Source organism: Oncorhynchus clarkii, chromosome 27 (genome assembly GCF_045791955.1).
Source record: "Oncorhynchus clarkii lewisi isolate Uvic-CL-2024 chromosome 27, UVic_Ocla_1.0, whole genome shotgun sequence".
NCBI classification, from domain to species: Eukaryota; Metazoa; Chordata; class Actinopteri; order Salmoniformes; family Salmonidae; genus Oncorhynchus; species Oncorhynchus clarkii.
The window spans coordinates 7,963,460-7,976,693 of record NC_092173.1 but is presented as its reverse complement, the minus strand read 5'-3'; the positions used below and the strand labels follow the sequence as shown (position 1 = coordinate 7,976,693).

Below are 13,234 nucleotides of genomic sequence, written 5' to 3'. Positions count from 1 at the left end.
ACATTTTAGAGAGGTCTATTTATAGCCCCCAAACACAAGGTGCACCTGTGTAATGATCATGCTATTTAATCAGCTTCTTGATATATCACACTGATAGGTGAGAATTGTCTGTTATTTGAATGATTAGAATATTCCGCCCTGAAACATATAATTGTATGGAATTGATTAGAATGTATGAAATCATAATCAATAAATGTGTAGTCCTAGTCAGAATTAGGGTAAGACAATATGTCTTTATGGTATTTTAAACACAGACTGTCTGAGCTTGGTGCCGTCCTGACTAGAGATTTGGGAGAGAACAGGGAGTACGTCTCAAGGACAAAGTCACTATCTCTGTCGGCTGGGAAGTGAGACAGACAGTGTGTGCGTAGCAGGACATGTGTGTGCGTATGTTTGTGTGTACGTATGTTTGTGTGTATGTGTGTGCGTATGTTTATGTGTATGTGTATATGTGTGTGCGTATGTTTGTGTGTACGTGTGTACGTATGTTTGTGACTATGTGTGTGCGTATGTTTGTGTGTATGTGTGTGCGTATGTTTGTGTGTATGTGTGGGCGTGAGAAGCCAGTATAAAATTAATTGATTTGTATTCTTGACTTCAGAACGTTCCCGTGAATAAACATTTCACTGTGGTAGACTGGGCCTCTGTCTGTTTTCATTCGACCAGGATCTTACAAATTCTGGTTTGCAGACTGAGAGTAATATAATTAAGTTGAGTGATGTACCTGGAGAACACAATTCTCCTATCACACACCTGTCAGGTAGATGGCTTATCTTGGCAAAGGAGAAATGCTCACTAACAGGTATGTAAACACATTTGTGCACAACATTTGAGAGAAATAAGCTTTTTGTGAGTATGGACATTTTCTGGCATGGGACGAACACTTTACATGATGCGTTTGTATTTTTTGATCAATGTACATACTGTGACATAAGGCAGATGTTAACACTGGTCGTTAGCTGCATTCTGATTTTCCAATGCCGGTCCAGTATGATCTGGAGGTTTGAATCAGAATAGGGATGCTCACCTGATCCAAAGTAGGGACACCTCTCACAGTTCTCTCCCCAGGCCTTGCCCACGCGGCTGCAGCAGCAGATCTGCTTGGTGATGTTCCTAAGGATAGGCACGGAGCAGCTACCACGGCCAGAGCCAGAGTTCAGGATACGATAGCACTGGTCCTTATCCTCCGAGATCACCCTATGGGCTGCAAGGAGGAAGACAGGGTGAGGACATGCCAATGGGAGAATGGTAGAGAGAAGATAGCGTTTATTATAGCCATACAGAAACAGCTTCATTTCCAAAAAGGCCTCAAGCAAAAGAATACACAAAACCCAACATGCAGGCTCAACACATGCTGATTGTTGATTGGCAATTTATCTTGAAATATAACGATGGTGTACTCTTTGTCTATGCTTTTTGTGTCACAATTCTCTGGTACTTGATCTTAGCTTAGAAAGCAGTAGGCATTCTGTTGCTTTAGTCGGGTTAAGAAACACAGAACTATTCAACTGAAGACAGACAATGAGTTGCAGAAGTTACTGAAGTCAGAAAAAAATAAGAAACGTCGGAAATAAATCGCTGTTAAACCATCGATCCAGAGTGCAAGAAAACAGAAAAGCTCAAAGCATTCAAAGCATTCCCATGAACGGTTTGGCAACACATTATTTAAAAGATGACCGCTCAGAGTCAACGACGCACACAAAACAGACTGCTTCCAGCAGTTAGAGCCAGGAGTTGGGGCGGACTGGATAGAGGGAGCCCACAGACAAGCAGATCCAAACTGCGTCAGATCCAAAGGCAACACACAGGGGTCACAGGCCAACCAGCATTTCAGAAGCACTGACCATCGTAAAATGCTGGTTAGAATAAGCAGGCCAAGTGTCACAGAACTTCAGGCGCTGTAATGTCATGTTCATGATGTGCGTATAAATGTGTAATGTATGTTTTATGTATGACATAATACAGCACAGTTAATGTAAAGTATTACTGAATATTGTTCAATCTAAAAGCGTGTGGAATTTGAACTCCTTTTTGGGATCAGAGCATGAATAAAGATAATGGAAATGTTTATTGCATGAGGTAGTCTACTGTCCTACAGAGTGTTTCCACTATATTCATTTAGCTGCTAAATAGTTTCCGCCACTCCAAAAGATTGAAAATGATTTTCGGTAACGACAACATTTTCAGTGTAAACTTAAAAAGTATGTAGAAATGATAATATATATATATATATAGTACCAGTCAAAAGTTTTTTTTGTTTTGTTATTTTGACTATTTTCTACATCGTAGAATAATAGTGAAGACATCAAAACTATGAAATAACAAATATGGAATCATGTAGTAACCAAAAAAGTGTTAAACAAATCAAAATATATTTGAGATTTTGTAGATTCTTGCCTTGACAGCTTTGCACACTCTTGGCATTCTCTCAACCGGCTTCTCGAGGTAGTCACCTGGAATGCATTTCAATTAATAGGTGTGCCTTGTTAAAAGTTCCTTCTTAATGTGTTTGAGCCAATCAGTTGTGTTATGACAAGGAAGGGTTGGTATCCAGAAGATAGCCCTATCTGTTAAAAGACCAAGTCCATAATATGGCAAGAACAGCTCAAATAAGCAAAGAGAAATGACAGTCCATCATTACTTTAAGTCAGGAAGGTCAGTCAATCCAGAATATTTCAAGAACTTTAAAAAAGTTTCTTCAAGTGCAGTCGCAAAATCCATGAAGCGCTATGGTGAAACTGGCTCTCATGAGGACCGCCAGAGGAAAGGAAGACCCACAGTTTCCTCTGCTGCAGAGGATAAGTTCATTAGTTACCAGCCTCAGAAATTGCAGCCCAAATAAATGCTTCACAGAGTTCAAGTAACAGACACATCTCAACATCAACTATTCAGAGGAGATTGCGTGAGTCAGGCCTTCAAGGTCAAATTGCTGCAAAGAAACCACTACTAAAGGACACCAATTAGAAGAAGAAGAGACCTGCTTGGGCCAAGAAACACGAGCAATTAACATTAGACCAGTGAAAATCTGTCCTTTGATCTGATGAGTCCAAATTTGCGATTTTTGGTTCCAACCGTCTCGTCGTTGTGAGACGCAGAGTAGGTGAACGGATGATCTCTGAATGTGTGGTTCCCACCGTGAAGCATGAAGGAGGAGGTGTGGTGGTGCTTTGCTGGTGACACTGTCTGTGATTTATTTAGAATTCAGGGCACACTTAACCAGCATGGCTACCACAGCATTCTGCAGTGATACGCCATCCCATCTGCTTTGCACTTAGTGGGAGTATCATTTGTTTTCAACAGGACAATGACCCAACACACCTCCAGGCTGTGTAAGGGCTATTTGACCAAGAAGGAGAGGGATGAGTGCTACATCAGATGACCTGGCCTCCAGAATCACCCAACCTCAAACCAATTGAGATGGTTTGGGATGAGTTGGACCGCAGAGTAAATGAAAAACAGCCAACAAGTGCTCAGCATATGTGGGAACTCCTTCAAGACTGTTGGAAAAGCATTCCTCATGAAGCTGGTTGAGAGAACGCCAAGAGTGTGCAAAGCTGTCATCAAGGCAAAGGTGGTACTTTGAATATTCTAAAATATATTTATTAAACACTTTTCTGGTTACTACATGATTCCATATGTGTCATTTCATAGTTTTGATGTCTTCACTATTATTCTACAATGTAGAAAATAGTAAAAAATAAAGAATAACCCCTGAATGAGTAGGTGTGTCCAAACGTCTGACTGGTACTGTATATATTTTTTATAATATCATCTTTGAGAGCTAACAATCACCAAAATTAAAACTAGACGGCCGGGGAGGATCTAAAATTCCCCAAAAATGTGAAGACATGGTGCCCCCATTGATTTTGTTTTAATGCTTGAGTCACTCAGATAGTATAAAACACGACATAAGCCATGGCAAAATGTGTAGAATTGCAGGAAATTATCTTAAAAAACAGATTTTTCAGATGTCTCTTTACTCAACATGTTTTTGTATGTGAAGTTGTGTGTATAGTGTTTTGTACAGTTCACCTCCATAGCACCTCAGCCATGCGTTATTCCTGCTCATTCCAGACCCCGCGGCACAGCGAGCACAGTATTCCCTTCCTCTCCTTCAAGCGGAGCGCCCTGTAGGCTACTTACAGATACAGATCCCGTGAGAGGCGTCCAGTATGTATCCTTGCCTGCAGACACAACTGTAGCTCCCTCGAGTGTTCACACAGTTGCCGTTCTCACAGAAGCCTGGCTGCAAACACTCATTAACATCTAGGAAGGGAAACACCAGCGTCACATCCCTATTCCCTAACCCCATCCATCCATTCATAGAATCCACGGACAGGAAACTGTCATGTACCCTCTTCCTGAAGGCCGGGGAGATAATAGGGCTCCCCACTAATAATGAGAGCTGAACCTTGACTGACTGAGTGACAGACTGTGTACAGTACTTGCAGGGGAGGCCCTGGTCACAGAGGACATTCATATTCTGGGGATATTAACAGTGACTGACTTGAAACCCAATGAGGGTGGCTAGACATGACAAACATTTGTGCTTAGAGTTCATTCTCTGTGAAACAAATACATTTAGTCAACTAGGTTTAGCTGAGAACTTGGAAGAACTAGCCCCATAGTCATCATAGTCTTGGAAACACTAAAAAGTCTGGCGACATCCAACGGGAGTGTAAAAGAAAACCATAACATAAACATATCAGTGTTTATCCAACCCCGTCCTCATCAATATGGTAGCAGCTTACGACAACGAGGTGTGACTCTCAGGGAGTTAGGGAGATTGAGTGAGTGATGCAACGGGGCCTGGTGTTGTCATTATGTCTCATACAATCTGGCTCCATGCTTTTCCTGGAGAAATGCTTTTCCAGCAGTCAGGTTATACAACCGTCTGGCCTAACTTACACTGCATCTGTTGGGTAATAGCAGTGAACTGAACTGTTGGGTAATAGCAGTGAACTGAACTGTTGGGTAATTAGCAGTGAACTGAACTGTTGGGTAATAGCAGTGAACTGAACTGTTGGGTAATAGCAGTGAACTGAACTGTTGGGTAATAGCAGTGAACTGAACTGTTGGGTAATAGCAGTGAACTGAACTGTTGGGTAATAGCAGTGAACTGAACTGTTGGGTAATAGCAGTGAACTGAACTGTTGAGTAATAGCAGTGAACTGAAAGGTTGGGTGATAGCAGTGAACTGAACTGTTGGGTAATAGCAGTGAACTGAACTGTTGGGTAATAGCAGTGAACTGAACTGTTGGGTAATAGCAGTGAACTGAACTGTTGGGTAATAGCAGTGAACTGAACTGTTGGGTAATAGCAGTGAACTGAACTGTTGGGTAATAGCAGTGAACTGAACTGTTGGGTAATTAGCAGTGAACTGAACTGTTGGGTATTAGCAGTGAACTGAACTGTTGGGTAATTAGCAGTGAACTGAACTGTTGGGTAATAGCAGTGAACTGAACTGTTGGGTAATAGCAGTGAACTGAACTGTTGGGTAATAGCAGTGAACTGAACTGTTGGGTAATAGCAGTGAACTGAACTGTTGGGTAATAGCAGTGAACTGCACTGTTGGGTAATAGCAGTGAACTGAACTGTTGGGTAATAGGAGTGAATTGAATTCATCCCCAATTCACTGTAGACCTTCTTGCTACAAATAGACATTCAAAGGCAACGTTGCAAATATGGTTTGCATCATCACCGGTCAGCACCTAATCCATTGGAGTTACAACTGTATGTTAAATATCTCCATGTAGATGCAGGAATGAAAAAGTTCCTCCTGCCAAATAACAGTAAAAGGTATATCCATTGAGGCATTTTAGTGAGGCTCCTTTATGTTACCGAAATTAACTTACAGATCAATGTGGTTTTTCTCTCTCTATTTACTTCAGCTGCTAACTAATGTGCGTGTATAATCCCAGTAGCCCCAATCCTATTCTAAAGAATCACAGGTGATGTTTTTACAATATGCAATTCATGAACAGGTGGGTCAACTAGAACTACAGCACATGCATTTGATCATACGGATGAGTGGCAATGTGTCAAAGTGACCTGCCGTTGGGTATGTGCCCCTCTCAGATAAATAGCAGATTCACCATGAATGAGCGCAACCCCATTGGTATTTCCCATCTGAGTGCCATCCCATGTTTTTGAACGGGCCTGAATGATTCATAGCCAGCATGATAGCATTTGCTTGTTACCATCAGGGGAGATGAGTGCTCTGTTTTCTCCTATCCCTCTCATATCTTATCAGGCTCTACAGAGACGGATGAAGCGGCCCTTCCATAGCGGCAGATAATCAAGGCAGGGCTCGTGGTTTCAGAGTAGATCGCCTCAGACTATTCAGCGCTAGATCTCTGGGCCAAGTGACAAGACTGGGTTGAATGACGAGCTGCTTCAAAGAGCTTTGTGTGTGTGGGTGAGCTGAGTCTATATGGAATATGACAAGCGAAAGAGACAGCTGCTGACTCGATGAAGTGATATCGTACATTAATCCACTCAAAACATCACATGAAAATGAGAGGCGCCATATTACGAAGATGGACCATTGCAATGCTTCTCTTTTCCACACCTATTTGACCTGGTATTGGTTAAATACTGTCAAATAGAATGTTGTGACATTTCAACACACATCTCTTCCGGTTAGTTCTCCTGTTTCCAGAGACAAAGAGATTAAAAGTGCCGAGATAGGATGTAAGTACACTTAGAATAAAAAGTGCTATTTAGAACCTAAAAGGGTTCTTCGGCTGTCCCTATAGGAGAACCCTTTGAAGAACCCTATTTGGTTGCAGGTAGAACCCTTTTGGTTCCAGGTAGAACCCCTTCCACAGAGGGTTCAACATGGAACCCAAAATATTTCTACCTGGAACAAAAAAGGTATGGGAACACCCGAAGAACCCTTTTGGAACCCGTTTTTCTAAGATTGTAGACGACCACCATCATTCTACAGATGGAACTCACCAACACACTGGGTGCCGTTGATCCTCTCAAATCCAGCCGGACAGCTCCCATCGACTCCATTTCCTGAAAAGGCAATTCACATAATGATGATTAAACAGCAATACTCGAGAGACCCTATGTGAGCCCTACTGATGTAAAGGGAAAGGGGATACCTAGTCATGTAGTGCCAATAGCTGTGTCTACAACCAGACTGATGGGTCAATCTTTTCTTGCCTATGTTTCTCCTGCAGAGCCTGGACGAGATTTCAGATTATTTTAGTGCTCAATCTGTGTGTGCTGTATATACAGTCCCCGAACCCACCATGGAAGACGAGCAGCATGTAGCACCAGAGAGAGAGAGAGCCAAGCGTATAGGAGCCGTGGGATACACCGGAGTGTTCTGGGCCAATTAAACCAAGCGAAACAAATAAAGGGTTTTTACCATACGAGCATGACGACTCACCGTCAGTCTAGAGTGGAAAACCCCCTCTTCTAACAATGGCTAACAACCCCATCTCCAGCGAGCTAGCTAGCTATGTTACTCCCAATTGTTTGCTGGACTGTTGGCAGCCTAAATCACACAATACTGGTCACCTGTCTGCTAACAATCTCCCTCCCAGCTGTCTCTCCTCTCACATCCAACAAAGCTCTATTCGGAGGACCTTTACAGGTTTGGGAGACAAGTGGGAAGTTGTGAAGTGACTTGAGGTCGCTGAGGAAAGATTCAAAGGACATTCCTCAAAGGAAATGGAAAGTTTAAAGTACTTAGTGCTTCAAACGACCGTGATCCCTGGCCAGAGTTTTGGACAAGGCCTCCATTGTTCGGTATCAACCATTTATTTATGGGAATGTTTAAGGAAGTTGTTTGCAAGGAGGGAGACGTCGCAATTGATGAGGTTTTCATTGTAGTCTAAATCTAAATGAGGAAAACCATGATATTCTCCAGACTGTTGAACAGAGAGAAAAACAGCCCGGTGATTTATTTCTGTATTGATCAAAGACCCGACATAATGCTATAGATTTCTTACTGGCTCCGGCTAAGCGTGGAGTTAATCTATTACATAATATGTCCATTACTGATAGCAACAATAATACTGTGGAATAGTATGAATTCCCTGTTAGTCTAACAGGAGCAGATACAAACAAGACCATGTTGATTTCTGGGCTTTGCTATCTAAAACAAGTAATTACAAGTAAGTACATTCTTTCACTGGCATGGCTGATTAGAGTTACCTAAAAAATAATAATGACTGTCTGGGTTCCTGTTAAAATGATTAGCGGTGATGAAAGAAGTTGAAAACAGAACATTAGCTCACTACTTTTTGACATGATGTTGATATGGTCTAGGAGGCGAGAGGGTAAAGCCAACTTATGGACAAATATGGCTAAGAGAAAAGTACATTCCAGTCAGGTTAGTCAGGTCTGGAGTAAAACATAACTTTATGTGCTGTGTATATCTGGTTTATAATGTGATACTACGGAAGTTCTTATTTCATTATCAGACAACAGAGCAAGGCCATCTGGTTTTAGGTTTCTAAAAGGAATTCCACTCCAATCTACAGCATCCCTGTCATTTGAAAAACCAGAGTCAATGTGAATAAAGTAGTGAAGGTGAGATTAACAAGAACAAGCTGGTAGGCTAGCCACTAGACTGTAGCATGGGACATACGTTTTCGAAAAATGTATTTAAGTGTCACTCTGCAATAATACAAAATACAAACATGGTACAGGTGTCATCTACAATACATTCCATCAGCTATACACATGTATACATAAACAAAAAACAAAGTACATTTGATCAGTGTAATACAGGTGTAACTAATTTGTTATTGTTGCACCTGGGATTGCTAATCAGCAGTGACCTCCCCATTTGTTTCTGGTATACAATGATTGGCTTTGAGATGAGGGGTAGGTACACAAAGGGGACAGAAGGTGTGGGGGGGGGGGGGGCATCTACGCAAGAAATGGGAGATAAAGGATGAACCCACTTGGTGATAGAAAGACTGAGAGGAGAGTACAAGCGTGGAGGAAGAGAAGAGGGACACGGACAAAAGAGCAAAGTCAGACAGGTGAGTACTAGAGTGGGGGGAGTCTTTTACCTGTGTTAGGGGGACATAGGACACACTCGTTGATGCCCCAGGCCAATCCAATCCCTCGGCAGCAGGTGTCCTGACTCCTGAGTCCTGGGAGAGGTGAGATGCACTGAGGGGGTAGAGGAGAAGAAAAGAGCATTGGATTTAAACTGGCACAACCACAATGAGAGATGCCACCCATTTCTATTGGATTGCTTAAGACCTAGCTACATCACTTGATGCATATGACATATATACAGGTAACTGGCAAAATAAAGGAAACACCAACATAAAGTGTCTTAATAGGATGTTGGGCCACCATGAGGCACCGGAACAGCTTTAATGCACCTTCTAGCCATGGTAGCCAAAAATAATGGGCAACTGGGCCTGCCCAGCATTTTATACAGTGAGGGAAAAAATATTTGATCCCCTGCTGATTTTGTACGTTTGCCCACTGACAATGAAATTATCAGTCTATAATTTTAATGGTAGGTTATTTGAACAGTGAGAGACAGAATAACAACAAACAAATCCAGAAAAACGCATGTCAAAAATGTTATAAATTGATTTGCATTTTAATGAGGGAAATAAGTATTTGACCCCCTCTCAATCAGAAAGTTTGTTACCTGTATAAAGCACACCTGTCCACAGAAGCAATCAATCAATCAGATTCCAAACTCTCCACCATGGCCAAGAGCAAAGAGCTCTCCAAGGATGTCAGGGACAAAATTGTAGACCTACACAAGGCTGGAATGGGCTACAAGACCATTGCCAAGCAGCTTGGTGAGAAGGTGACAACAGTTGGTGCGATTATTCGCAAATGGAAGAAACACAAAAGATCTGTGAATCTCCCTCGGCCTGGGGCTCCATGCAAGATCTCACCTTGTGGAGTTGCAATGTCAAATCAAATCAAATCAAATTTTATTTGTCACATACACATGGTTAGCAGATGTTAATGCGAGTGTAGCGAAATGCTTGTGCTTCTAGTTCCGACAATGCAGTAATAACCAACAAGTAATCTAACTAACAATTCCAAAACTACTGTCTTATACACACAAGTGTAAGGGGATAAAGAATATGTACATAAAGATATATGAATGAGTGATGGTACAGAGTGGCATAGGCAAGATACAGTAGATGGTATCGAGTACAGTATATACATATGAGATGAGTATGTAAACAAAGTGGCATAGTTAAAGTGGCTAGTGATACATGTATTACATAAAGATGCAGTAGATGATATAGAGTACAGTATATACGTATACATATGAGATTAATAATGTAGGGTATGTAAACATTATATTAGGTAGCGTTGTTTAAAGTGGCTAGTGATATATTTTACATCATTTCCCATCAATTCCCATTATTAAAGTGGCTGGAGTTGAGTCAGTCAGTGTGTTGGCAGCAGCCACTCAATGTTAGTGGTGGCTGTTTAACAGTCTGATGGCCTTGAGATAGAAGCTGTTTTTCAGTCTCTCGGTCCCAGCTTTGATGCACCTGTACTGACCTCGCCTTCTGGATGATAGCGGGGTGAACAGGCAGTGGCTCGGGTGGTTGTTGTCCTTGATGATCTTTATGGCCTTCCTGTAACATCGGGTGGTGTAGGTGTCCTGGAGGGCAGGTAGTTTGCCCCCGGTGATGCGTTGTGCAGACCTCACTACCCTCTGGAGAGCCTTACGGTTGTGGGCGGAGCAGTTGCCGTACCAGGCGGTGATACAGCCCGCCAGGATGCTCTCGATTGTGCATCTGTAGAAGTTTGTGAGTGCTTTTGGTGACAAGCCAAATTTCTTCAGCCTCCTGAGGTTGAAGAGGCGCTGCTGCGCCTTCTTCACGATGCTGTCTGTGTGGGTGGACCAATTCAGTTTGTCTGTGATGTGTATGCCGAGGAACTTAAAACTTGCTACCCTCTCCACTACTGTTCCATCGATGTGGATAGGGGGGTGTTCCCTCTGCTGTTTCCTGAAGTCCACAATCATCTTCTTAGTTTTGTTGACGTTGAGTGTGAGGTTATTTTCCTGACACCACACTCCGAGGGCCCTCACCTCCTCCCTGTAGGCCGTCTCGTCGTTGTTGTTAATCAAGCCTACCACTGTTGTGTCGTCCGCAAACTTGATGATTGATTTGGAGGCGTGCGTGGACACACAGTCGTGGGTGAACAGGGAGTACAGGAGAGGGCTCACAACGCACCCTTGTGGGGCCCCAGTGTGGAGGATCAGCGGGGTGGAGATGTTGTTGCCTACCCTCACCACCTGGGGGCGGCTTGTCAGGAAGTCCAGTACCCAGTTGCACAGGGCGGGGTCGAGACCCAGGGTCGCCGAGCTGTAGTCGATGAACAGCATTCTCACATAGGTATTCCTCTTGTCCAGATGGGTTAGGGCAGTGTGCAGTGTGGTTGAGATTGCATTGTCTGTGGACCTATTTGGGCGGTAAGCAAATTGGAGTGGGTCTAGGGTGTCAGGTAGGGTGGAGGTGATATGGTCCTTGACTAGTCTCTCAAAGCACTTCATGATGACGGAAGTGAGTGCTACGGGGCGGTAGTCGTTTAGCTCAGTTACCTTAGCTTTCTTGGGAACAGGAACAATGGTGGCCCTCTTGAAGCATGTGGGAACAGCAGACTGGGATAGGGATTGATTGAATATGTCCGTAAACACACCAGCCAGCTGGTCTGCACATGCTCTGAGGGCGCGGCTGGGGATGCCGTCTGGGCCTGCAGCCTTGCGAGGGTTAACACGTTTAAATGTTTTACTCACCTCGGCTGCAGTGAAGGAGAGGCCGCATGTTTTGGTTGCAGGCCGTGTCAGTGGCACTGTATTGTCCTCAAAGCGGGCAAAAAAGTTATTTAGTCTGCCTGGGAGCAAGACATCCTGGTCCATGACGGGGCTGGTTTTCTTTTTGTAATCCGTGATTGACTGTAGACCCTGCCACATACCTCTTGTGTGTGAGCCGTTGAATTGAGATTCTACTTTGTCTCTATACTGACGCTTAGCTTGTTTGATTGCCTTGCGGAGGGAATAGCTACACTGTTTGTATTCGGTCATGTTTCCGGTCACCTTGCCCTGATTAAAAGCAGTGGTTCGCGCTTTCAGTTTCACGCGAATGCTGCCATCAATCCACGGTTTCTGGTTTGGGAATGTTTTAATCGTTGCTATGGGAACGACATCTTCAACGCACGTTCTAATGAACTCGCACACCGAATCAGCGTATTCGTCAATGTTGTTGTCTGACGCAATACGAAACAGACCTCAGCGTGGGAGCTTCTTGTTTTAGTTTCTGTCTGTAGGCAGAGATCAACAAAATGGAGTCGTGGTCAGCTTTTCCGAAAGGAGGGCGGGGCAGGGCCTTATATGCGTCGCGGAAGTTAGAATAGCAGTGATCCAAGGTTTTGCCAGCCCTGGTTGCGCAATCGATATGCTGATACAATTTAGGGAGTCTTGTTTTCAGATTAGCCATGTTAAAATCCCCAGCTACAATGAATGCAGCCTCAGGATGTATGGATTCCAGTTTGCAAAGAGTCAAATAAAGTTTGTTCAGAGCCATCGATGTGTCTGCTTGGGGGGGAATATATACGGCTGTGATTATAATCGAAGAGAATTCCCTTGGTAGATAATGCGGTCGACATTTGATTGTGAGGAATTCTAAATCAGGTGAACAGAAGGACTTGAGTTCCTGTATGCTTTTGTGACCACACCACGTCTCGTTAGCCATAAGGCATACGCCCCGCCCCTCTTCTTACCAGAAAGATGTCTGTTTCTGTCGGCGCGATGCGTGGAGAAACCAGCTGGCTGCACCGACTCCGATAGCGTCTCTCCAGTGAGCCATGTTTCCGTGAAGCAAAGAACGTTACAGTCTCTGATGTCCCTCTGGAATGCTACCCTTGCTCGGATTTCATCAACCTTGTTGTCAAGAGACTGGACATTGGCGAGAAGTATACTGGGGAGTGGTGCACGATGTGCCCGTCTCCGGAGTCTGACCAGAAGACCTCTACGTTTCCCTCTTTTGCGAAGTCGTTTTTTTGGGTCGCTGGCTGGGATCCATTCCGTTGTCCTGGGTGAAAGGCAGAACACAGGATCCGCTTCGCGAAAGTCATTCTTGGTCGTACTGATGGTGAGTTGACGCTGCTCTTATATTCAGTAGTTCTTCTCGACTGTATGTAATGAAACCTAAGATGACCTGGGGTACTAATGTAAGAAATAACGCGTAAAAAAACAAAAAACTGCATAGTT

The 13,234-nt window shown here is 43.5% G+C and overlaps 1 protein-coding gene across 1 annotated transcript in view; it reads right to left on the bottom strand.

Annotated features, from left to right (window-relative positions):
* LOC139385679 (latent-transforming growth factor beta-binding protein 4-like) overlaps positions 1-13,234 on the bottom strand; it is a 66,991-nt gene that overhangs the window by 21,585 nt on the left and 32,172 nt on the right. The window contains exons 6-9 of the mRNA XM_071130946.1: positions 9,039-9,141; positions 6,961-7,023; positions 4,144-4,266; positions 1,028-1,204 (exon numbers count right to left, since the gene is read on the bottom strand). Of these exons, the coding sequence (XP_070987047.1) occupies positions 1,028-1,204; positions 4,144-4,266; positions 6,961-7,023; positions 9,039-9,141 (466 nt within the window). The remainder of the gene's footprint in view (positions 1-1,027; positions 1,205-4,143; positions 4,267-6,960; positions 7,024-9,038; positions 9,142-13,234) is intronic.